The sequence below is a fragment of the Dipodomys merriami genome, unplaced genomic scaffold (assembly GCF_024711535.1).
Source record: "Dipodomys merriami isolate MVZ:Mamm:240054 unplaced genomic scaffold, mDipMer1.0.p SCAF_16, whole genome shotgun sequence".
NCBI classification, from domain to species: domain Eukaryota; kingdom Metazoa; phylum Chordata; class Mammalia; order Rodentia; family Heteromyidae; genus Dipodomys; species Dipodomys merriami.
Window position 1 is genome coordinate 13,827,088 of NW_027202937.1, and position 25,312 is coordinate 13,852,399.

Consider the following 25,312-nt stretch of genomic DNA (forward strand, 5'->3'; position numbering starts at 1 on the left):
GAAACAATTTATAGTAATGAATAAAGGGATTATTGTAGGAAAAAAATTATAGAAGGAGAAAAAATATTTTTAATACTTTTTAGGACCAATAAAGAAGCTATAATATAGACTCCTGGAAATAGATTTATTCAGAATTATGAATGTTTATTGACCTTTTAATTTATACTTAACTGATGATATTGGTGATAAAGTAGATTGAAAATACTTTACCTCATTTTTTTGGGTCAAAATTTTTTAATATTAGTTTATTGTAAAGATGCTGTACAGAGGGGTTACAGTTACAAGAGTAAGGTAATGAGTACATTTCTTGTCCAGCATTGTTACCCCTGCCTGTGTTTTTCTCCTACTATCCCTTCCTTTCCCCACCTACCCCCACACTGGGTCAAAATATTTTTACTGTTGGAAATGTAGTAAAACAAAGAGAAGCACATGAACCCAAGCTAGTAAACTCTATAACTATGTTACAAAATCATAATTTTTTCACCAAGCAAGGAAAAATATAAAAGGAAAAGTTGCTACTTTCAAGTACTCTATGCCAGACTACATAAATATTTTTCCACTTTCTTAATCTTTACAACATTTTCATAATGTGTACCATATGTTCTTCTTGTTATGTAGACACTGAGTTTTGGCATAATCCTGGTCTGAAATAAGATTTCTGTTTTTCTTTTTATTGTGATGCTGGAGACTGAACCAGTGGCTCATGCAGGCTAGGCAATATCGTTGAGTCACACTCCTATCGTCGGATATAAGATTATTTGATTTGGAATCTAGCACACTTTTCACTAAGCAGATGCTGTATCATGGAATTCATCCCTTGAGATAGTTGGCATTCACTGTTTAAATAACAAATTCCACTGTTGGCTCTGAGGCACCTACTATATATATTAAGCAATGATTGTTGACCTTGAGTGAAGCCTGAACTTGTCTTTTCTAAGGAAAGACAGACTTCTTGTTCCTTCTAACCTGTTCTTTTCCCATTGTACTTACCAGGGGCTCATAGCAGGACTTCCTTGGCAGAAAATTTAGCTTCTAAATCTTCCAAGTCAGAGGTAATGGGAAATATAAACCTTGGGATAAATTTTCCCTTTCCCCAGAATATTTAAGATTGAGGAAAGGGTTGATTCTGAAGCAGGTTATATAACCCTATGCAGTGAGAATAAAGAGTGACCAAAGCATTAAAATGTATAGCTTCTTTGTAGCCTTGTGGAACCCCTAGGGACCCCGATCTTGACAAGCTCCCTGAACTCTCACAATAATTGCCTTATTCTCCTGGTGGATTTCCCATCTGCATTAGCCTACTATAGGGATACAGACACTTCTCTAGGGATAGTTAAGGAACTAAAAGATCTGAAGATTGTTCATAGGCTTTTCTCACTCTCTGCTCTCCAAGAAGATCCCAAATATAAAACATATATACCTGTGACACCAGTAACAACTGTTTCCAATTTGAATTAGGAAAAGATTTCTAAGAAAGAAATCATTCTAAGTAGGAATGACCAATTCTGCAAATGGCAGTTCCCTTCCTGAAGCACTCTTAATAATACCATTATTGAACTTACCTGACCTGTTAGTGTTGTCTGAGATCAAAGTATCCATTTTATGGGAAAGGAGGTGAGATCATAGACTTATGGCCAAGACTTGCTGATCTTATATGTTATCTTCAGTGGAAGCACTGAGGTTAAGATAATACTCTTCTTCAAATACTTCTATGGTCTATTTTGGGTTATATTTGTTCTGGAAAATTCCAATATGGTTTAAATTGTTTTTCCTTTTGTGTGTGTGTGCCAGTCCTGGGGCTTGAACTAAGGACCTAGGCACTGTCCCTGGGCATATTTTTGCTCAAGTCCAGTGCTATACCACAGCTCCACTTCTGGTGGTTAATTGGAGATAAGAATCTTGCAGTCTTCTGCCTGAGTTGGCTTTAATCCATGATCCTCAGATCTCAGCCTACTGAATAGCTAGGATTATAGGCATGAGCCACACACACCCTATTTTGAAACTTTTATGTATGTACACACACAGAACGTAAAGTATGTGGATAATTTTGTCTAGATCAATCTTTTAACTCTTTACTGAAGAAGAATATCAGTAATGGGAAATTACCAGCTTATAAGTTATATAATTCCAATGTTTTCCGAAGTAAATACAGACTATGCACACATAAATGTTGTATCACACTTTATTCAGGTAAGCTGCTTTGAAAAAAATCCCAGCTTTCTCAGGATGGTAGAAGTAGCTGAAATTAATAGAATCCTGCACCATTAAAATATTCCAGGAGACAAATTACCCTTTTTATTGTCACAATAGGTGTACAGAGATCAGAAATGTAGCGCCTTATTTCAGGTCCTGGATCATAAGCAGAGTCTATATTTGTAGATTGGATGTTGTTGGGACATTTCCATTTAGTAATGGTACAGAGATTTTTTTTATTAAAACAATTGTATCAAACAGTAGCAAAAACATGAATTCAGGAAAGAATGAATAAAGGGGTATGACAAAAATGAGTGAGATCTCTTTTTAAATCATTGTCTTGGAAGTGGCGCTGTAGCTCAAGTGGTAGAGCGCTCGCCTTGAGCTGAAACGCTGAGGGACAGTGCCCAGGCCCAGAGTTCAAGCCCCACGACCGACCAAAAAAAAAAAAAAATCATTGTCTTTATTTTTAAGTGATTTTCTGGCATGTATAAAGCTGTCAGTCATGGCATTGAGAGGATGACTCATCTTGTAAAGTTATACAGTCTTATTTGAAGGCATTGCTTCCAACGTAAGCGCCAAAGGCTATAGTGCCAAGCCATGTGTCTCTGAGCCAAGCTCACTCAAGTGTGACATATTCTCCTTAAGGGAGAAAACCTGGCACTTATGATCAGTTCATAAGCATTCTCTCCTATTTCTTTTTTTTTTTTTTTTTTTTTTTTTTTTTTTTAATTTTTTTTTATTGTAGAGATACTATACAGAGGGTTACAGTTACATGAGTGAGGTAATGAGTACACTTCCACTTCCTCTTGAACATTGTTACCCCCTCCATTGTTTTCCCCCTACCATCCCCTCCCTCCCTCCCTTCCCCAAGGTTCTTTTTTTTTTTTTTTTTTGATCGTGATTAAGTGATTACTTAATTTCCGGAAATTCACAGTATTGTGGAATAATGATGCTCATTTAAAGTCACAAGTTCATTCTAACTTTCCTGGAGCAAATTGTCTATCACAGTCTGTAATATATAACGGTGCTCATATGTTATATACCATATATGTGATCAGCAGCATGGGGATATTTAGTAGTGGTTCAACCAGATGAGTGGGAGTTCTTTGTTTCTTAAGTCCTGTTAGTTTTGTCATATCACCTAACATTTTGGATTCATCATCCACTTATCAGGGAGACCATGTACTGTTTGTCTCTTCGTTCTTGGCTTACCTCGCTCAACATGATTCCTTCTAGCTCCATCCATTTCCCTGCAAATGCCATTATTTTGTCATTTCTAATGGCTGCATAATATTCCATTGTGTATAGATACCACAATTTTTGGATCCATTCATCTGTGGTGGGGCATCTAGGTTGTTTCCATATCCTAGCTATTGCGAACAGTGCTGCAATAAACATGGAGGTGCACGTGTCCTTGTATATTGGTTCCTGTTGTTCAGGGTAGATGCCTAGAAGTGGTATGACTGGGTCGTAAGGGAGGTCAATCTTTAGCTTTCTAAGGACCCTCCAGACTGCTTTCCAAAGTGGTTGTATGAGTGTACATTCCCACCAGCAGTGTAATAGCGTTCCTCGTTCTCCACATCCCCTCCAGCATTTGTCGTTGGCTGATTTGTGGATGTGGGACATTCTGACTGGGGTAAGGTGGTATCTCAGGGTTGTCTTTATTTGCATTTCCTTCACCACCAGGGATGATGAACATTTCCTCATGTGTTTCTTTGCCATTTTTATTTCTTCATTTGAGAAGTCCCTCTTTAGTTCCCTTGCCCATTTAGTAATTGGTGTGTTGGGTTTGGGAGGGATTAGTTTCTTGAGTTCCCTGTATATACAGGATGTTAACCCCTTGTCTGATATATTGCTGGTAAATATTTTTTCCCAATTAGTTGGTTGTCTTTCTAGCTTGGTTGCGATAGCTTTATCTGTGCAGAAGCTTTTTATTTTAAGGTAGTCCCATTTGTCGAGTCTCTCTCCAATTTGTTGTGACCCTGGGACTCTGTTCAGGAAGTTCCTTCCTGTGCCTATTAGTTCAAGTGTCTCTCCTACTCTGTCCTGCAGTAGTTTCAGAGATTCAGGTTTAATGTTAAGGTCTTTAATCCATTTTGAGTTGATGTTGGTGCATGGTGATAGGCTGGGGTCCACTTTTAGTTTTCTGCATGTGGCTGCCCAGTTTTCCCAGCACCAGCGGTTGAAGAGGCTGTGTTTCTTCCATTGTATGTCTTTGGCTCCTTTGTCGAATATCAGCTGGCTGTAGGCCTGTGGATTTATTTCTGGATCTTCTATTCTGTTCCATTGGTCTTCGGGTCTGTTTTTGTGCCAGTACCATGCTGTCTTTGTTATTATAGCTCTGTAGTAGAGTTTGAAGTTCGGCATGGATAGCCCTCCCATATTGTCTTTATCCCCTAGAATTGTTTTGGCTATTCTAGGTCTTTTGTTGTTCCATATGAATTTTTGGACTGTTTTCTGTATTTCAGTGATGTACGTCATTGGGATTTTAATAGGAATTGCGTTGAATTTGTATATTAGTTTTGGAAGTATTACCATCTTTACTATATTAAGTCGGCCTATCCAGGAGCATGGGAGGTCTTTCCATTTCCTAGTGTCTTCTGCAATTTCTTTCTTTAACTTTTTATAGTTCTCATTAAATAGTTCTTTTACATCTTTGGTTAGGTTAATTCCTAAATATTTTATTTTTCGGGAGGTTATTGTGAATGGGGTTGCTCCCTTTATTTCCCTCTCTTCCTGTACATTATCAGTGTATAGGAAGGCAACTGATTTTTGTGGGTTTATTTTGTATCCTGCTATTTTGCCAAAGTGATTTATGATTTCTAAGAGTTTGGGGATGGAGTTTTTGGGATCGTGGAGGTATAGTATCATGTCGTCTGCAAAAAGGGATAGTTTAACTTCTTCTTTTCCTATGAGGATCCCTTTAATATCTTTTTCTTGCCTTATTGCCCTGGCTAAGGGTTCTAGGACTATATTGAAGAGGAGTGGAGACAGTGGGCATCCTTGCCTTGTTCCTGATTTTAGGAGAATTGGTTGTAGCTTTTCCCCATTAAGTATAATATTGGCTATTGGTCTGTCATAAATGGCTTTTATTGTTTTTAGAAATGTTCCTTCTATTCCTATTTTCTCCAGAGCTTTTAGCATGAATGAATGTTGAATTTTGTCAAAGGCCTTTTCTGCATCTGTAGCGATAATCATGTGATTCTTGACCTTGGCTCTGTTGATATGTTGGATTACATTTATTGACTTACGTATGTTAAACCATCCCTGTGTCTCTGGGATGAAGCCTACCTGGTCATAGTGAATTATTTTTTTTATGTGTTTCTGGATTCTGTTAGCTAGAATCTTGTTAAGGATCTTTGCATCTGTGTTCATCAAGGAGATTGGCCTGTAATTCTCCTTTTTGGTTGGGTCTTTGCCTGGTTTGGGGATGAGTGTGATATTGGCTTCGTAGAATGAGTTTGGGATAGCTCCTTCCTTCTCTGCTTCTCTGAAGAGCTTGAGGAGTATGGGTATTAGTTCTTGTTTAAAGGTCTTATAGAATTCTGCTGTGAATCCATCTGGTCCTGGGCTTTTTTTTGTTGGAAGACTTTTGATAGCTTCCTGTATCTCATTATAGGATATTGGCTTATTTAATTGGTTAACTTCTTCTTTGCTCAGTTTGGGCAACTTGTATTTCTCTAAAAATGCATCCATTTCTGCCCGATTTTCTTCCTTTAGAGAGTATAGCTTTTGAAAGTAGTCTGTTAGAATTGTTTGGATATCTTGGGTACGTGTGGTGATGTTTCCCGTGGCATCCCTAATCCTATTAATATGGGTTTCCTCTCTTCTTTTTTTAATTAATCTAGCCAATGGGCCATCAATTTTGTTTATTTTTTCAAAGAACCAGCTTTTTGTTTGGTTTATTTTGGTTATGGTTTTCTGATTTTCTAATTGGTTAATCTCTGCTTTTAATTTGGTTATCTGGCTTCTTCTAGTAGCTTTAGGTTCCATTTTTTCCTGTTTTTCTAGCTGTTTTAATTGCAACATGAGGTTATTTACTTGGTCTGTCTCCATTCTCTTGATGTGGGCACTGAGGGCAATAAATTTGCCCCTCAGGACTGCTTTTGCTGTGTCCCACAAGTTTCTTTGTGAGGTGTTTTCATTTTCATTGAGTTGTAGGAAGTGCTTTATTTCTTCTCTGATCTCTTCTGTTATCCAGGCATTGTTAAGGAGTGTGCTGTTCAATTTCCATGTATTGGAGAAATTTCTGCGGTATGCTTTGTTATTGAGAGCTAGCTTGATTCCACTGTGGTCAGATAGGATACAGGGGATTATGTCGATCCCTTTGTATTTGCTTAAGTTCCTTGCATGAACTATGATATGGTCTATTTTGGAGAAAGTTCCGTGAGCTGCTGAGAAGAATGTGTACTGTGTTGTTTTAGGGTGAAATACTCGGTAGATGTCAGTTAATTCCGCTTGAAGTATGGCCTCTCTTAATTCGGTAGCTTCTTTGCCAATCCTCTGGTTGGTAGACCTGTCCTTTGGTGAGAGTGGTGTGTTAAAGTCTCCTAGTATTATCGTATTGGGATCTATTTTATTCTGTAAGTTTGAGAGCATTTGTTTGACATATCTGGGTGCACCAATATTTGGGGCATATAAGTTGATGATGGTTATATCCTCCTCTTGGATTGTTCCCTTTATTAATATGTAGTGTCCGTCCTTGTCTTTCTGTACTGATTTTAATGAAAAGTTTATTTTGTCAGATATCAGGATAGCTACACCTGCTTTCTTACTGGGGGCGTTTGATTGGTAGATCCTTTTCCACCCCTTCACTCTGAGTTTGTTTGTATGTTTGGCTGAGAGGTGGGTCTCCTGAAGGCAACAGATGGATGGGTCTTGTTTTCTTATCCAGTCCTCAGTTCGTTTTCTTTTAATTGGCGAATTCAGCCCATTTATATTAAGAGAAAGTATAGAGAGATGCATTGTTGTCCCTGCCATTCCGTTTTCCTAAGTTTTTCTTTTTTCCTTTCCTCCTGTGCTTGCTCAGTTAGACTTTGAGTAATGCCTGTTTGGGGCAGGCCCCAGTTCCTGGCTGCTTTCTTCAGGTTGTGTCCCCCCTCTTAGAATTCTTTGTAATGCTGGCTTAATGTTTATGTATTCATTTAGTTTTTCTTTGCTATTAAAAGTTTTCAGTTCTCCATCAAATGTGAATGCTAGCTTTGCCGGGTAGATCAGTCTGGGTTGGCAGTTATTGGCTCTCAGGGCTCGTATGGTGCTTTCCCAGGCTTTTCTTGCATTCATTGTTTGTGTGGAGAGATCTGCAGTAATTCTTATTTTTTTCCCATTGTAGTATAGCTCCTTCTTCATTTTTGCTGCATGCAGGATTGTTTCCTTATTATTCAGATCTATCATTTTTACTATAATGTGTCTAGAAGTGTTTCTCCTGGGGTCTTGCTTGTTGGGTGTTCGATAAGCTTTTGTGATGTAGTTAAGATGGTCGTTTTTGAGGTGGGGAAAATTTTCATTGATTATCTTGTTAAATAGGTGTTGCATTCCCTTGCTCTGGAATTCCTCACCTTCGTCCACTCCAATTATGCGAAGGTTAAATTTTTTAGCATTATCTGCTTGCTCTTGAATATCCCTTTGGTTTAATTTGAGTAATTTTTCCATATCTGTCACTTTTTGGTCCAGTTGGTGTATTCTGTCTTCTGTATCTGACACTCGACCTTCCATTTCATTCACTCTGTTGACAGTGGCTTCTATTGTGGTTTGCATGGAGGAAATGGATCCCTTTATGGATTCAATGTTGGTTCTCAGAGTACTGATCTCACCTCTCAATGAGGTATGCATTACCTCTAATTTGGCGTTTATCTCACTTCTTATTGAGGTTTGTGCAGCTTCTATTTTTGCATGCATCTCTTGTTTGATACCCTGTATCTCTTTGGATAGTTCATCCTTGTGCTCTTTCAATTTCTGATAAATTTCTCGCTTTATTTCTTGAGTCATTGCCTCCAGCAACCCTTGGAAGTAGCCTTTGTCTTCCATTCCTGCTTTGCTCCCACTGGGGCTCTCCCCTGTGTGGCTGCTGGCTTTTGAGGTGAGCTTGCTGTCCTGGGTGGTAGTAAACCTTGTGATTTTTCTCTGTGATTTTCGCATGGAGGTTCAGGAGACTGCTCTTCAATTTTGTTTTGGTGTGTCTGTCTTTGCTTGGTTGCTGATTCTGTATTGGTAGAGAGAGTCTGTGCCTGATCTGGGTTCTGTTGGGAGCCTATTTCCAGCTGCTATTCTGACTTACTTAGGATTCTCAGCTCTCTGCTGTAGATTGCTGACAGTTCCCGCCTTTGGAAGGGTTGAGCAGCCTAGACTGCTTGTGTTTGCTCCTACGGGTGCTCTTGTGAAGAACAGATGCTCTGGATGCACTCTCCCAAATGCTGGAGTCTGCTATGGGCTCCTGATGTGTTTTTGTTTATTTGTTTTGGGCTGGTTGTGGGCTTGAACTCTAGGTTTGGGTGCTGTCCCTCAGCTTTTCAGCTCAAGGCTGGCACCCTACCGTTTGAGCCACAGCACCACTTCTGACCCTTTTTGCTTTTGTGATGCTGAGGAATCAGATCCAGGGCCTCATACATCCAAGACTATCACTCTATTGCTGAGCCGCCTTAACAGTCTGAGCTCCTGCTTACTATCAGGTGCTGGCAGCCTGTGTTGCCCAATTCCCAGTCTAGGGTATATGGGTGGAGTTTTGGTGGGGTTTGGGCTTCTCTTGTCCTGGGCCTCCAGGTCTTTTGTTGTCACAGGCGTGCTTCCCGGGGGAGTGTTGTTTCCTGGTTTTCTCCCCTCTGTTGAGGCGTATGCTCAGCTTTTTACTTCAATTGGGAGGAGTTGGTTGTGTTGTTCAGGTGCCGGATCCCCGGGCTTGGTTCCGGCCCCAGCCTGGAGCGCGCTTGTTAGGCCTGTGCTGATGTGTATACCCCCTAGGTTATACAGCCTGGGGGACACAGTTCAAATTTCTTCTACTGTTGGTAGTCTTGACCCAGGGGCGCTGTTCCTGGCTTGGGCATTTAAGCTCCCTTCCAGGGGTGCTCTTGCTCTAGCCTGGCCAGCTGAGTGTGCTCCACGGGCTGGTGGAGCTCTCAAACAGTTCCCAGTTTTAGTGGGTCCTGTGGTCCGGGTGCTGGGGTAGGGAGTCTAGGTCAGGGTCTGGGGATTCCCTCCAGCTCTGGTCTCCCTTGAGGGATACACTTCCCCTGTGGGGTACTCACCCTGGAGCTGGTTGTTTCTGTGTGGTGTAGGTCGTCAGTTGTTGTTGCAATCCGGGCTGGGTTGGGCGGTGGTGGCTCTGTGTGATTCTTTTCTGTCTCTGCCTCTGTCGAAGCTGTTGGGTCAAGAGTGTCCACGCTCAGGCAGCTTCTTCTCGGTACCTCTGGGGCCCAAGTGACCCCGCCGGGTTGTTGCGATCGTGATCGGGCGGGCGGGTGGTCTGCAGACAGGACCCTTTGTCGCGCCTAGCCGCTTTGGCGGGATGGAACCTCTCTGCTCGGGTGGAGAGTGCTGGATCGTTGCGATCGCGATCCGGCGGGCCGGGTGGTCTGCCGCAGGTCCTTTTGTCACTCTGCTGATGCCGAGCGACTTTGGCGGGATGGAGCCTCTCTGCTCGGGTGGAGAGTGAGGGGTGGGGGTGGGATCCTCGTGGAGACTCCCGGCTGGTAGGTTTCTCTGTTCCTGGTGATCTGCTGTTCTGCAAACCAGTACCAGATGTTCTGAAAGTGGCCCCCTGTGTCTCTGCTGTTTCTCTGGGGCTCCCACAGCCCCCGCCGGGCCGGCTGGCCGGCGGCTTGGCGCGCTGCCGCGCGGCCAGTAAAGGTTGGGGGAGGGGTCTTCGCTTTTCTCTGTTTTGAAATTCTTTTCCTCTTTCTTTTTTGTTATTCTCCGCCTCTGGTTTTTCTCTGAGTGTTCGTCTTTTTGTTGTTGTCGGTCTCTTGGGGAGATTAAGCGTTGGAACTCGAACTCTCTTTTTGGTTGGAGAGAGCTGTGGCGTTTCCCTACTGCCCCGTCGCCATCTTGGTCCCCCCTCTTCCTATTTCTTTTTGTCTCTTCCTATTTCTTATTTTCATCTGCATAACACTTCTCATATACATGGCTTTATGTCTTTTTTTTTGTCAGTCATGGGGCTTGAACTCTGGGCCTGGGTGCTGTCCTTGAGCTCTTTAGCTCAAGGCAAGAGATCTACCACCTGAGCCAAAGCCACTTCTGATTTTCTGGTGGTTTATTGGAGATAAGAATCTCATGGCCTTTCCTGCCCAAGTCAGCTCTGTATGAGGACTCTTAGATCTCAGCCTCCTGAGTAGCTAGGATTACAGGTGTGAGCCATCAGCACCTGGCTATGTCTTTTAAAAATAGGATTTATCTCAGGTTTTCAAGTCCTTATAGTGGGAATATTGGTTTGCTATAATCTGGCCATCTTCCTTATAAGTAGAAGCCACATAAGACTACTTTGAATGAGATAATAAACCAAGTCCATAAGATGCCAGAAAAGCTTATTTTTCTTTTCTTTTCCTTCCTTCCTTCCTTCCTTTCTCTCTTGCTTTCTTTTCTCCTTCCTTCCTTCCTTTGGAGCCTGAACTGTGGGTCTGGGCGCTGTCCCTCAGTTCTTTCAGCTCCAGGCTAGTGCTCTACCACTAGAGTCACAGCGCCACTTCTGGCTTTTTCTGCTTTATGTGGTGCTGAGGAATTGAACCAAGGGCCTCATGCAAGCAAGTCAAGCATTCTACCACTGAGCCACCTTGCCAGCCCAAGAAAGCTTATTTTTCTGAAAAGGAAAAAGTGCCTAGGTGGGTATTTACAGTTTCACTTTCTGCAGTTTTCATTACCATTGTCTGAAAATATTAAATGGGAAATTCCTGGAATAAACAATCTACAAGTTTTAAATCTGATGTTCCTCTGAGTAACAATGACATTGCTCACTGTCCTGTGTTTTCCTGCCTCACACACAAATCACTTTGTCCAACATATGCATACAGTATATGCTTCTATCCATTAGTCACTGAGCAGCCCTATTAGTGATTGCATCAGTTGTCACCATATTGCAGTGCTTGTGTTCAAATAACTATTTTCACTTACCAATGGACCCAAAGCATGAAGCATTTATGGTAGAAAAACCACATATGGCTTTTATAACTGAAAAAAGTAGTTCAAGACTTAATAAATATACTGAAATATACAATAAAGATGAATATTCTATCTGTGAAATTGGGGAGAAGACAGTGAGATTGGTGCTGATTTGACTATTTTATCTTTAATCACCAGAGTTACAGATACAGTGCATGATAAGAGCTTAAAGAAGGAAAATATGTTATGAATACAAGATACAAACAGAAAAGGCAATTCTATTTATAACAATGTGAAGTTCCTGAAAGCTCCAAGGTCAGGATTTTGGTGGGGAATCCCCTAAAATGTGTGACACCAAGCCATTTCTTTATTGCAAGTGAGGGATGGTTGTGTAGATTCAAGGATAAATTTGGACTAAAAGAGGAGAGTAGGAAATTCCCTCCTACACTTTTCCATACTTGATTCTGTTACCCTAAAATAAACCTCTGCTAAAATTTAAAAAAAATGATTAAAAATTACCTAGTTGGATCTGCTACATAAGCAAGATCTTGCTTATAGAATGTTTCTACCAATACTACAGCTGAGAGGTTAAAGAAAAGGAAGAGAAAGGGTTGGAAGTTAAAGTCCTATTAATAACAGACAATGCCCCTTGTCATCTTGAATCTATTTGCTATGAAAATAAAATTCTTGACGTTCTCTCTCTCTCTGCCTCTGCCTCTGTCTCTGCCTCTGCCTCTGTCTCTGCCTCTGTGTGTGTGTGTGTGTGTGTGTGTGTGTGTGTGTGTGTGTGTGTGTGTGTGTGTGTGAGAGAGAGAGTGTGTGTGTATGTGTGTGTATTATGGTCCTTGGGCTTGAATTCTGGCCTGGGAGCTGTCCCTGACCTCCTTTTGGTCAAGGCTAGCTCTCTACCACTTGAGCCACAGCACCATTTCATGCCATTTCTGAGTAGTTTATTGGACTTTCCTGTCTGGGCTAGCTTCGAACCACTATCCTCAGATCTTAGCCTATTAGGATTACAGGTGTGAGCTGTCAGTGCCCAGCTGAGGCTGTATTTTTAATTCCAAATAAAACCTTATCATGTCATGCTTATACATAGGGTTTGGTACGCTGAGGTTTCATGTATCCACGGGGTATTTTGTAAAGTACTTTCCATGGGAACTATTTTTTTTGAAACTTCTGTGTTCCAAGACTGATATCGTTACCAATGAAACTGGTTGATATAGAAATAAATAAGATGCCAATAAATTGCCAATAAGAGACTCATATCTTCAAAACAATCAGAAGTCACTCAAAATTATTCAATATGAACAGAGAAGATCATTAGGAAGTTTAACAATTAGTGCACAAAAGTCTATTATTCTAGCATTTCTTAACATAAGAATATCAACAAATTCTCAAACTTGCCATTGCCCAAATAAGAAATGTTCAAGAAAATATTTTAATAAACTCATGGAGTTTACCAGATAATTCTTTTTAACCTTATTTTATAAATCTGCTTCAATACCTGTTACTATATCTATATCATCAAATATTTAAACACCTTGAAATCACTGGCTAATGAAAATATTTTCAGGTTTTTAATTAACTTTTAGACCTTTGTTGAATATATTCTTATATATAGAAATATACATCCTAAACATCTTTAACAGTCAATTCATGGAATTTGAAATATTCAGTAAAACTTTCATTTGAAAATTACCAATCTATTTTGCCTCAAGAACTGGCCAGTGAATTACACTTTTGAGAATAATCCCTGGTGTTATGGGTACTTATAATTCATTTATTTCCCGCATAACATTCTAATATGATATATCAAAATTATTCTTTGTTTAGTTTACTTATATTCCCTTCATATGAAGACTTAGCTTCATGAGGACAAGAATTTTTGTTTTAATCTCTGATTATCTGTCTATCTATCTCTGTATCTATCGTCTATCCACCTATATAATCAAGTACCTAGAAAAGTGCCTGGCACATAATAGAAGCTTTAAGAAGACTTACAAAGTTAAAATTAGCTTTTAGCTGCCCAGATGTCTTCTACTGCATATTGCTTTGAGTCTGTGTATTAACTCTCTCTTGAATCTGTGGTTCTCCCCACTATTCTCCTTAGTGCACCCTTGACTTCCTTGTTCCTCAATGTGTAAATCAAGGGGTTCAGCAGAGGTGTCACTAGAGTATAGAAGAGTGCAATACTTTTGTTCAGGTCCTGTGAATAACTGGAGGGAGGCTGGAGGTACATGGAGATGAGGGTGCCAAAGAAAATGATCACTACCAACAGATGAGAACCACAGGTTCCAAAAGCCTTTCGTCTTCCCTGGGCTGACTTTATCTTTAAGACCGCATGAGTAATATGCCCATAGGACACTAAGATGAGTGAGAGGGGCACTACCAAGAAGAAAACACTGACAGCAAAGAGTTCAGCTTCATTGATGGAAGTGTCGGTGCAGGCTAGTTTCAGCATCACTGGAACTTCACAGAAGAAATGGTCCAGTTGGTTTTTACCACAGAGGGGAAGAGTCATGGTCAATGCTGTCTGTACCACAGAATTACCAAACCCTGTAAGCCAAGCAGTTATAACCAGCTGCAAGCAAAGCTGGGGATGTATGATCACCATGTAATGGAGTGGGCGGCAGACAGCTGCATAGCGGTCATAAGCCATCACAGACAAGAGGACACATTCCACTCCCCCAAGTCCCAAGGCAATGAACAGTTGGGTTACACAACCACCATAAGTGATGGTCTTGTCCTTTCCTTTGAAGTTGACCAGTGTCTGAGGGACAGTACAAGTAGTTAAACAAAGATCCATAAAAGAGAGATTGGAGAGGAAGAAATACATAGGGGTATGGAGGCGAGAATCCACAATTGACAAAAATATAATGGTACCATTGCCTAGAAAGCTAAAAAAGTAGATGATCAGGATGACAAGAAAGAGTGCTGTTTCTAGCTGAGGCCTGTTGGAGAAGCCCAGGAGAATAAATCCTGAGAAGGTGCTGTCATTAGTTCTTTCCATGGCATTCTACCTGTGGGAATCAAGAGACTTCTTAACTTTTATCTTGCAGGCTTGGGCCAGCTTTTTTCCTCTGGCCTAGGTAAAAGGAGCTTGACTGGACAATTGTGGGGTTTTTTTTATGGCCACTTTTTTTTGTTGAGAATATTCTTTATTGCTCTGTATGAGTATATTCAGAGTTGTGTGATCATTACCACAGTCAATTTTAGAACATTTTCTTTACCACTCATTCATCAGTTGAGGGACATTAAATATCTACTTCTGTCTATTATGAATAATGCTGCTATGGACATTTGCATGCAAGATTTTCTTTGGTCAGTCATGGGGATGAACTCTGGGCCTGGGTGCTGTCCCTCAGCTCCTCAGCTCAAGGTAGCACCCTATCACTTGAGCCACGGCGTATGGCCACTTTTTTTGGTTGCAAGGGATGTGGATGATAAACAATTATGTATGGCATATCTTTGATGTCATAAGCACTTTTGACTTTTCCCCACAAAATTTACATTCTCATTACTTTTGTTGACTACATAGGGCACCAAGAGGGATGGTCATTTATTTTATGGTGACTTGCCTAATAAATGGCAGAGACAGGATTTATATGGACTCCACTAAAAACACAATTAATTCATCAATGTTAAGGACATTGGCTTTTTATGCTTGCACGCATTCTAAAGATTTCTCCAGAAGTTAAGTGTGAATTCCCTGGATAAGTTTACACATTTGCTACATCCCCAATCTCTCTATTTTGATTTTCCATCAATAAAATACTTCAGACTGCCTTTCCTACTCCTGTTTTGTGCAGAGAAAAAAGAATTCTAAAGATGCCTAGAATAAAAAATTCACCATTTGTCAAGTTTACTTGACAGAGAATAATACATTTTAATGCATAAACCAATAAATCTTTGGGTACTGGAGCCTGGAACCATCTGATTGATTGGAAAGCTACTGAAAATGATTTTAGAATTCTCTGTATTCAAACTTCACATTTAAACAGGTCCAGTCCTAAGTGATCATCATTGCTAACATTTTCAGCAAACAATATTTTCAGAGAACAATATTTAATCCTTCATTTTCTTTCACTTTATAATTATTTTAAATTTCTTCAATGTACATGAAATAATCTATGTTCTCGACTTTTTACTCTGTATTTCTTAAAATTCCAACCTCACAAAAACAATCATTTTTTTTCCTATCAAAGTATTGGAACTGGAATCTTCCTTTCTCTCTGTCTCTGGCTGTCTCTGTCTGTCTGTCTGTCTGTCTCTGTCTGTCTGTCTGTCTCTCTTTTACTAGTCCTGTGCTTGAACTCAGGGCATGGGCACTGCCCTTGAGCTTCTTTTGCTCAAGGCTAGCCCTCTCCCACGTGAGCCACAGCGCCACTTCTGGCTTTTTCTGTTTATGTGGTAGTGAGGAGTGGAACCCAGGGCTTCATGCATGCTAGGAAAGCACTCTACCACTCAGCCACATTCCCAGTCACTCATGTACTTTATATACAAGTTTAACAGTAAATAATCCCAGAGGAAAAGTCATACTATTTTTACTTTTTTGGAGGAGTTGGGCATCAAACCCCATTCCTATGCATACTATGCATATGCTCTACCACTGAGCTATATCCGCAACCACATGATTTGCTCTTACCATCATAGCCTAGAAAGGAGTGTGGCATAGACACAAAAAACATTTGCTGGATAAATGAAAACACTGTCATAGGTATTATATAACAAATTTAGGAAGTTTAGAAATTTATAGATATCTAGAGAACAAATAAAAATCTTAAATATTTTTTTTAACGGTACTGAGGTTTAAACTTAGGGCTTAGACCTTGCTAGGTAGTCATGCTATCACATGAGCCACTTCCCCAAATGCTAAAGAAAATATTGAGCAACAGTTACTAAATAGTTGCATTATTTCTTATATAAGGGAAATTTTGACTGCCTGAAAGACAGTCTTGGAAAAGACTTGGAAAAGTGTACTTTAATTTGAATTTGCTCATATGCAGTCAAGATATTCAAGTTGCTCATACATTCAAATAATAAGCAGTCATGCACATTCAAACATTAATTTGTTTTTTGAAGTTGTATTGTATGGACTCTTGTAGAGTCTCTTAACCTTTTCTAAACATTATTTTCTAGAAGCAAAATTCATGACCAATCAAGAAGATACTTTCCTTTCAGTCTGTTGTGTCTTTCCAGTTGGATTCTTGGTACTTGTAATCTCTTCTGCTCCTGTCTTTTCAGTGGTTGTTTTGATGGCACAAATTGCCAGGCCAAACTTGAAATAACTCCTAAAATGCAATTAATTGGGAGTTAAAATGCTTTATTTTCTAAGTTTCCTATTAGTAAGTTTTGAGATTCTAATGTCTGCATCTTACTCCTACTTCCTATTTTTCCTTCAAAATAAAAGTTAATAAAATCAGACAAAGCTCTTCAACTCTTTCTAAAAAGTGGATAGGTTTATGTTCTAACATCTAATGTCCTATCCTGAATAAGTACTCTTCAGTTTGAGCACATTCTTCAACAAAAATACAGCTTAAAATTTCTGTTTCAGATTATCAGGCCTTGTTCTGAGATATCCAGTGTTAGAAAAAGACCCTTAACAGCTAGCACTTTTAAAAAAATCAAATGTTGTTCATACTTACCTTTGATGATTTTCTCTATGTTTGTGCCTTAGGACTTACTAAAAATATACTTCATCATGGTGCCCAGTTGAAGTTTCTTACAATGTTTAAGTGCAGAGTCTCTTATTTCCTTGAGATCATTTAAATATCTTATTAACTTAGTCTGAGGACATGATTTTGTTCTCAGTGATATACAGAATGTAATCTGCACCAAGAAAAGCAAAAACTCTGGTAAGATATGTTTAATTCATTATATTTACAAAAGTAGAATTAACCTAGCATAAGAGTTTAACATAAATGTCTATATGGTTATGTTAGCTCCCCAGCACTTCCCACAACAATTAGAGGAATTAAAAGGATTTAGAAGAAATTATTGTCTCACACTTTTAGAAGCTCAATATCCCAAATTAAAGTAAGAGCAGGCCCATGTTGCCTCTGACACCTGTAGAGGAGAGTCCTGGCCTCGATCTTCTAGTGTTTGGGTAGTTTTCTGGCATTGCCTGGCTTGCTTGCACCTGCAACTTTTAAATCTCTATCTCCACAGTTCAGTAGCTCTCTTCCTTTGTGTGTCAGCTCTTCTACTCAAAAGGATTACATTCACATTAGATTAAGGACTATCCAAACTGATTTTTTAACCTTATCTTAACTTGATTATCTATGAAAAGTCCCTATTTCCAAGTGAAGTGACATTGACAAGTACTGTTGCTTAGTATTTCAACCTATCCACTTTGAGTGAGATTCAACCTATAAAAATACTGTAATCATACTTGCCAAGTTGTAGTGATTCATTGTAATAAATTCCTGTTGAATAGTGGTAAGCTTAAGATAGTGTTAGTTCCATCCTATTCTAAGTTCATAACTAGAATAAATTCTTCTCATGTATAATTGTTAATATTATTACTGGTAAAGCTGCCTTTTAATTTCTAAATATGCATGCAAAGTCTAAAAATGTGAATGGATAGTGGAAGTCTTGTAGTAATAGGGACTCAAACTTGGCAGGAATATTCACATAAGAATTTTCTTATGTATGCATCTTTGTTCCATAGTAAAGATCTAAATCACAAATACAGATTGTACACTTACAAGATCTATTACCTAATATTTTAACAAATAAATAAATAAATAAATATATATATATTCACTACTTTAATGCAAGAGGATTTGTCTAATGTGGGTTTAGTTTCCTCTTCTATTTGACGACTTACCCTAGTAGTAAACTCATGTGCAAACATCAGTTCTCCTGAAAGTACCACCTTTTTCTGAGTAAAAGAATCAGAGGTTGAAAGAACAATGTTACCTGGCCTAGGAACAATTGAGTTGGACCAACAACATAACATTTTCCATATAAGAGTAACAAAAATTATTGGCATTCATCTACCTTTTTGAAGAAGCAAGATGGTCTTTGAAAAAGTTTTCTGGGTCAATGAAACTAGAGGATTGTATCCTGAAAGGACAGTTACTATCAAGCAAATAAACCTCATATAAATACTGTTCCCCAATTATGGTCCCAAGTTCCCAAGTGTTATATTTGGTTGAAGAACTGCACTTTGAGTTGGTTATAGAATGAGGTAGATAGGATAGAATCCTTAGGATAAATACAAATCCTGTATAATGAAAGTATGCTTAAATATTGCCACCCTTCCGATAATATTCAAAATGAATAATCACTGAAGACAAGGGAAATGGAAATAGCTATCTATTCAGGCTGTTCAAGTCAAGCCAGTGCCTTTAGAACTAGTTAGCATAAAGTTTTCCAGGAAGATTTCCCACTCATTTTTATAGTGTTCCAGTAGATAAAAAGGGATATAAATTAGGATAGACAACTGAACCTGTAACTAAACCAAAGTTGGAATCTAAATTCCATGGAATCTTCCCATAAATGAAAGGGCTATTGCTGTATTGGGTGAATATTTTTATAAACTACAAAAATCAAGGAACATGCTTTAGGGACTGAGGTGTTGGAAGAAGTGTTTACTTTTAGTAGCCCCAAGAGTGTCCTGTGCCGAGTAACTCATTAGCCTCAGTTGAGGTATACTGAGTTTGACTGCCTCTGGAGAGCAACCCAAGAGGAAGGCTCTGGAGAGTGGTATCAACAGATAATCGATCTTTTCCTGTCCAATTGATGTGGCTTGAGCCTATTGTCTCTACTTCATACACCTATTAGTGTTGATTTCATTTTTAGGCCAATCTTTAATTTCCTTATCTTTACTTTTAGAAATATCATTTCTTTTACTTAAAGACAGACAGCTATTATTAGGCATGAATGTCTGCTAGTTCCTATAGTGGTTTATCTTTATGCGATTATATACCACTAAAATTAAGTTTTTTTAATGGTACTATTGATTCAATTACTATTCATTGTTTCTAGCCTTTATCTCAGAAAACTATAAATAGGGGGTTGAAGGCATAGCTAATTAACAGAGTATATGCTTAGCATGGGAAAGGCCCTGTGTTCATTATTTTACCTCTAAAGTTACTGTGCACTTTCAGAGGAAGTACACTTAAATATCAGTATATGGAGAGAATAAAATAAAGTACTTTTGAATTGTTTTCTCTTAATTCACCATAATTAATGTTTATTTTGCCACTATATCCAAATTTTTAGAATCCTGCACAAGTATATATTGTCTTAGGAGGTAAAACCATAAAAGCTAATGTTAGCAATGTTTGTTCTAATTTTTTTTTTGTCGGTCATGGGGCCTGAACTCTGGGTCTGGGTGCTGTCTCTCAGCTCTTCAGCTCAAGGCTAACGCTCTACCACTTGAGCCACAGCACCACTTCCAGCTTTTTCTGCTAAGGAATCGAACCTAGGGCCTCATGCCTGAAAGACAAGCACTGTATCACTGAGCCACCTTCCCAGACTCTTAATTTTATTTTTAATTGACAATAATCATATGTATATATGGGGTACAATGTGGTCCTTCTATGCAGGTATATATTATGCAATGATCACACAGGATAATTCATTTATTCTTCACCTCAAACATTCAAATGGTGAGACCATTTGAAATTTATTCCTGTAGCTATTTTAATGTATTATTAACTATGGCCATCCTACTGTGTAATTAAGCATAAAAACTTATTCCTCCCAATTTTAACTTTGCAGCCATTGACTAATTTTTTCTTATCTCCTTTTCCCTTTACCTAGTCCCTGGTAACCATTGCTTTATTTTCTACTACCATGAAAATAGCATTTTTTTACCTTCCACATTTAACTGAGATCATGAAATGTTTGTCTTGTTGAGCCTTGCTTATTCCTCTTAGCATAATTATTCTGCAATTGCATCCATGTTGTTCCAGATGACAAGATTGCAAAAGACTATTCCATTGTATATCATGTATATTTTCTTTATCCAAGTATTCATTGGTAGACCTTTAGGTTGAGGAATCTTTTTACTATGTAAAACGAACTATTTCCTTTCCTGTTTAAATCTCTTTGGGGGCTCACTACTATCCTAGATGAAAGACATAATTATGGTGGTGTCTTGATTTCTTTAGTTTTATAATTCAATTTTTCCCTATAATACTCCTTTTGCTTTGAGTGGTTTTATTAGTGAATTCCCTTTTAGTCTTTATAGTTCAGTTAATGTGTTTTTCTACATTATATATAAGCATCTCCTCTTCCAAGCAGAGCTGACATCAACCTTTTTTCTATCTTTGTAAAGTCGTCACTTTTGTGACTAAACAATAATTAATGTAAGTCATGTAAACTCAAGGTATCATTAAAAAGACACTTCAAGGAAAAAAGAAGTATTAATAAAGAGAAATGAGCCAGGTGCCAGTGGCTTATGCCTATAATACTAGCCACTGAGAAGGCTGAGATCTGAGGATCTCAGTTCAAAGCCACCCTGGGCAGGAAAGTCCCCATGAGACTCTAATATCCAGTTACCCACCAGAAAAGAATCTTAGCCTTGAGCTAAAGAGCTCAGGGACAGCACTCAGGTCTAGAGTTCAAGACCCACAACTGACAAATACATACATAAATAAATAGAAATGTCACAATGAATTAGTGAAAAAGAGTTTGGGGTTGATTCTTGTTTATGATATCATTCTGGTATATCTCTCAAAACCAAGTGATTGATAAGTGCTTCCTCGAGTTACATTTACATATTGCATAAATAAAGCTTTTAGTCTATTTATTTCACCTAAATTATTTGTTGTTGCTGGGTACGGTGGCCTACATCTATAATCCTAGCTACTCAGAAGGCTGTGATCTGAAAAATTGTAGTTTAAAGCTAGCCCATCCAGGGAAGTCCATGAGACTTTTATCTTTAATTAACCACCAGAAAAACAGAAGGGTGTTAAGAGCTAATAGTTATTGCCTGCAATCCTACCTACTCAGCAGCTGTGATCTGAGGATGGCAGTTCAAAGCCCAGATAGAAAAGCCCTTGAGTCTCTTATTTTCAGTTAAACATCCAAAAAGCCAGAAGTGGAGTTGTGGCTCAAGTGGTAGAATGCTAGCTTTAAGCAACAAAGCCAACCTGGTTGAAAACTCCCAGTGAGACTCTCACCTCCAACTAATTACTCAAGAACTGAAAATGGATTTGTAGCTCAAAATGGTAGAGCAATAGCCCTGAGCAAAAGAGCTCAGGGACAGTGGCTAGCCCCTGAATTTAAGCACAACTGCCAAACAAAACAAAAAACAACAAAAACCCCCACAAAAGTGGAACTGTGGCTCAAAGTGGTAGAGAGCCAACCTTAAGGAAAACACACACACACACACACACACACACACACACACACACACACACACACACACACACACACACACACACACACACACACACACACACACACAAAACCTAAAACACAAAACAAAAACTCCACCACAGCTCAGGGATAGAGTTGAGGCCTCAGGTTCAAGCCCCATGACTGCAAAAACAATTGTCAACTGTTGAAAGCTAGAGCTCTAGCTTACTTTTAAATTGATTTTATAATATAAGGAAAGTCTCTTTATGTGGCAGCACTAAGTACTTATTTATCAGATTTGCACATGCATATTGGTTCTGTAAAACAAGCAAAATCAATGAGCTAATTAGACAACTAACCCCAAAATACATAAACTGTAAGTTCTGATCTACAGTCTCCACTGGAACACAAATAGAAAGGGGGTCAACAGCTGATTTGCTTACGTTGTCAGCTGACCAAATGCTTTTTACAGTCCCATTATGCTGAATTAAGCATATGTGTTGCTATATATTCTACATACAATAAATTAATGTACCTCTATAGTTAGTAGGTACACATGGGATTCTTTTCTCAAGGAATGAGAAATCTAAACTAAGAGAGTAAGGTTCTCTTTTGGACAATTTGGGTCTTGAGTAGCTTGGATTAGAGGTGTGAGCTAACAGTGCCTGGCCTGATCATCACTTTTAATAATCCTTTAAGTAAAGCTGATATTTATAAAGTAGGAGGATTTATTCTCATCCTAAAATGTTTAGACACTCATGTTAAATTCTTGTCTACAATTTATAGTCCATTTTATGATGTTTTCTAGTCTGTCAAATGAAAAAATTTTAAATAGATCATTTATCTTTTTCTTTTTTTAAAAATGTAAGTCCATATTAGAATTACATGAGGAGCTTTGTAACATACATATTTCCAACTTACTAAAACTTAGAACTTCTGGGTTTTGAATTTTTAAAAAATGTCTTCAGATAATTTATATGTAGTAGATCAGTGAAGCAGAGTTCAACTAAAAATTATATTATAAATGATGTCTAGGCCCACAAACAATTTATCTTTTACATCAGTTTATAGATACCAAAAACAAAAATGTTTTTACATTCCATTTTAACATTTCATGATTAAAAATAACAATTGCATGAATTACCAGCAAGGCCTAATTCCTGTTAATTTACCCATAGTACGGTTGGATTTTGTTATGGTTAATTGGAAAGGAACAAGAATGGATTTAATATGTAAGACCCAAGAATCATATGAATAAAATTTAAACTATAATATAACTAATTATCAGCATCTTATTTGAGACTTTATAATACATAGTCCAAAGATCCATTCCTGATGGTAGATATATTTAAATAAATGTTAAATCACCACTTTAAGAATTATTTCCTGTTATTGAAGAAGTGAGAGAATCAACCTTAGGCAATGTCACTTGACCTTATTTTTTAGACATAAGCCTCTTCAATGCACCCTTGACATCCTTGTTTCTCAGTGTGTAGATGACAGGGTTTAACATGGGGGTCACCAAATTGTAGAAGAGAGTAAGGAATTTCCCTTGGTCCTGAGAAGAAGTATTTCCTGGTTGCATATACATGTAGATAATATTCCCATAAAATAAAGAGACTACAGTGAGGTGGGACCCACAGGTGTTGAAAGCCTTCCTTCTTCCTGAGGCTGACTTGATTCTCAGTACTGCTAGGGCAATGTAGCTGTAAGAGATGAGAATGAGAGACAGTGGCACCAGGACAATTATCACTGACAAGATGAAAACAGTGCTCTCCACGGCTACTGTGTCCACACAAGCGATTTTGATCAGAGCTGGCATCTCACACAGGAAATGCTTCACCCGGCATCTCCCGCATCGCGGCAGCTTCATAGTCACAGGAGACATAACCAGGGAGTTGAGAAGTCCGACCCCCCAAGCCACAGACACCAATTTCCAGCAGAGCTGAGAGTGCATAATGACTGAATAGTGAAGGGGCTTGCAGATCGCAGTGAAACGGTCATAAGCCATGACTGCCAAGAGAACACATTCTGTGCCACCCAGCCCCAGGAACATGAAGAGTTGGATGGCACAGCCTATGTAACTGATGGTTTTGTTCTGACTGCCTAAGTTGAAAAGCAGCTGTGGGATGGAACTGGTGGTAAAGCAGAGATCAAGGAAGGACAAATTAGTGAGGAAGAAGTACATGGGTGTGCAGAGACAAGGATCCAGGAGGGAGACCAGAATAATGATGATGTTGCCAACTAAGGTCACTAGGTAGAAGATGAGGACAAATACGAAGAGGATCTGTTCCAGCCTGGGTCTATCTGAAAAACCCAATAAGATGAACTGATCCTGGCAGCTCTGGTTGATCATGACAGCAGATAATCAGCAGATGACTTCAGAAAGCCAAAGGAACCTGTGTTCTTAATGAGGTAGACTAAGGATGAACACAGGGACAAGGAGAATATTAAATACTTGTGCATATTTTAGTATTCTGTGCAGACACAGCCAACATGTTTTGAGTAGACTATCTCTTGTTATTGACTTATTTCTTTTCTAGATATAAAACATTAAAAATAACACAGATGCATACAAAGAACAGAAAAAGCATATACACTACAGAAACAACTACTACTGGAAATGTAATTTAACATACTCTAAACATATAGTATGTCTAAAATTTAATAGTCTGATTTGTAAAGTTCTGTAACAAAAACTACTAATGTCTATCTGACAATCCAATAGCTGTGTCATCATATATTTAAATAGTTTCTGGCCCTGGTCATTAAGATATTTCTTACATTTTAAAGGTCTTGACAGATTATGGATAGTCTGCTGAACTGAACTCTTTTCTGTGAAATTTATGGTAACTGATTGAACTGAAGGGCTATCTCTTATATTGGTTAAATTTGAAGTTATTGGTAGGGAGGGTAGAGGAATTGTTTTTCTTGTGGTGATACTAGGTACTGAACTCAGAGCCTGACACGAGCATTTTTTGCTTTTTTAGTATATTTTTAAAAAAATAGGCTCTCACATTTTGCCTAAGCTGGCTTTTCATCACAATTCTTCTAACTCTGCCTCCTGAGTAGGTAGAATTACAGTCATACACTGTCATGCCTGACTAATTTTTGATGCTTATAAGCTCTCTGCATTTAGAGATTTGTTTGCTTGTTTGTCATTGAGCTAGCATGTCATGGACCACAGAAAAGTCCATCCGTAAATCCCCAAAGTGACTTTTATATATAATGAAAGCAAGACTATAGCTTATTTAATTGGATTAAAAGGTACAACCTTCCCATTTTTATTCAATAGTTGAATCCATAACAGTATATAAATCTACTAAAATAATATATTCTGCCTTATCTTTTGTCAAAAAATTATTTTACCTTCTGAAAAATGTATACTCATCACATTGTAAAATTCAAACATTATGAAATATCACAGTTAGGTATTTTATTTATTTTTTGTTTTTTTGAGAGATGTTCATAATTATGCTTTTGAATTGGATTTTTCTGTGAGGCAAACATCTAGGTCTTCATATGTTGAACTTTAAAAGTCTATAAGTTTCCCAAATAAGTTTGATTGACACTTACTTAGTGCTGATTCCAGTGCTGACCATATTTGCACTTTTATCATCTTATTTCTCTTCTCTCTGCTATTGCTCATCCCTAAGCAACAAATAACATTGCTTATCTTTCTGTTTTTTTAATTCTTTTTTTCCACAAAAACCTC

General features: G+C 38.4%; 2 protein-coding genes and 1 long non-coding RNA gene across 3 annotated transcripts in view; 1 reads left to right on the plus strand and 2 right to left on the minus strand.

Annotated features, from left to right (window-relative positions):
* The window catches only part of LOC138828349 (uncharacterized), a 57,615-nt gene that overhangs the window by 4,509 nt on the left and 27,794 nt on the right, over nt 1–25,312 (plus strand). The gene's annotated exons all lie outside the window — the stretch shown is intronic.
* LOC138828321 (putative olfactory receptor 2B8) lies at nt 13,349–14,293 on the minus strand. Its single transcript, XM_070024361.1, has one exon. The coding sequence runs from the start codon at nt 14,291–14,293 to the stop codon at nt 13,349–13,351; it is 945 nt and encodes a 314-aa protein (XP_069880462.1).
* Nucleotides 23,033–23,957, minus strand: LOC138828328 (olfactory receptor 2W3-like). Its single transcript, XM_070024367.1, has one exon. The coding sequence runs from the start codon at nt 23,951–23,953 to the stop codon at nt 23,033–23,035; it is 921 nt and encodes a 306-aa protein (XP_069880468.1). The 5' UTR covers nt 23,954–23,957.

Coding starts and splice junctions, on each gene's coding strand:
- LOC138828328 (XM_070024367.1), bottom strand. CDS start 23,953: ATGATCAACCAGAGCTGCCAGGATCAGTTCATCTTATTGGGTTTTTCA.
- LOC138828321 (XM_070024361.1), bottom strand. CDS start 14,293: ATGGAAAGAACTAATGACAGCACCTTCTCAGGATTTATTCTCCTGGGC.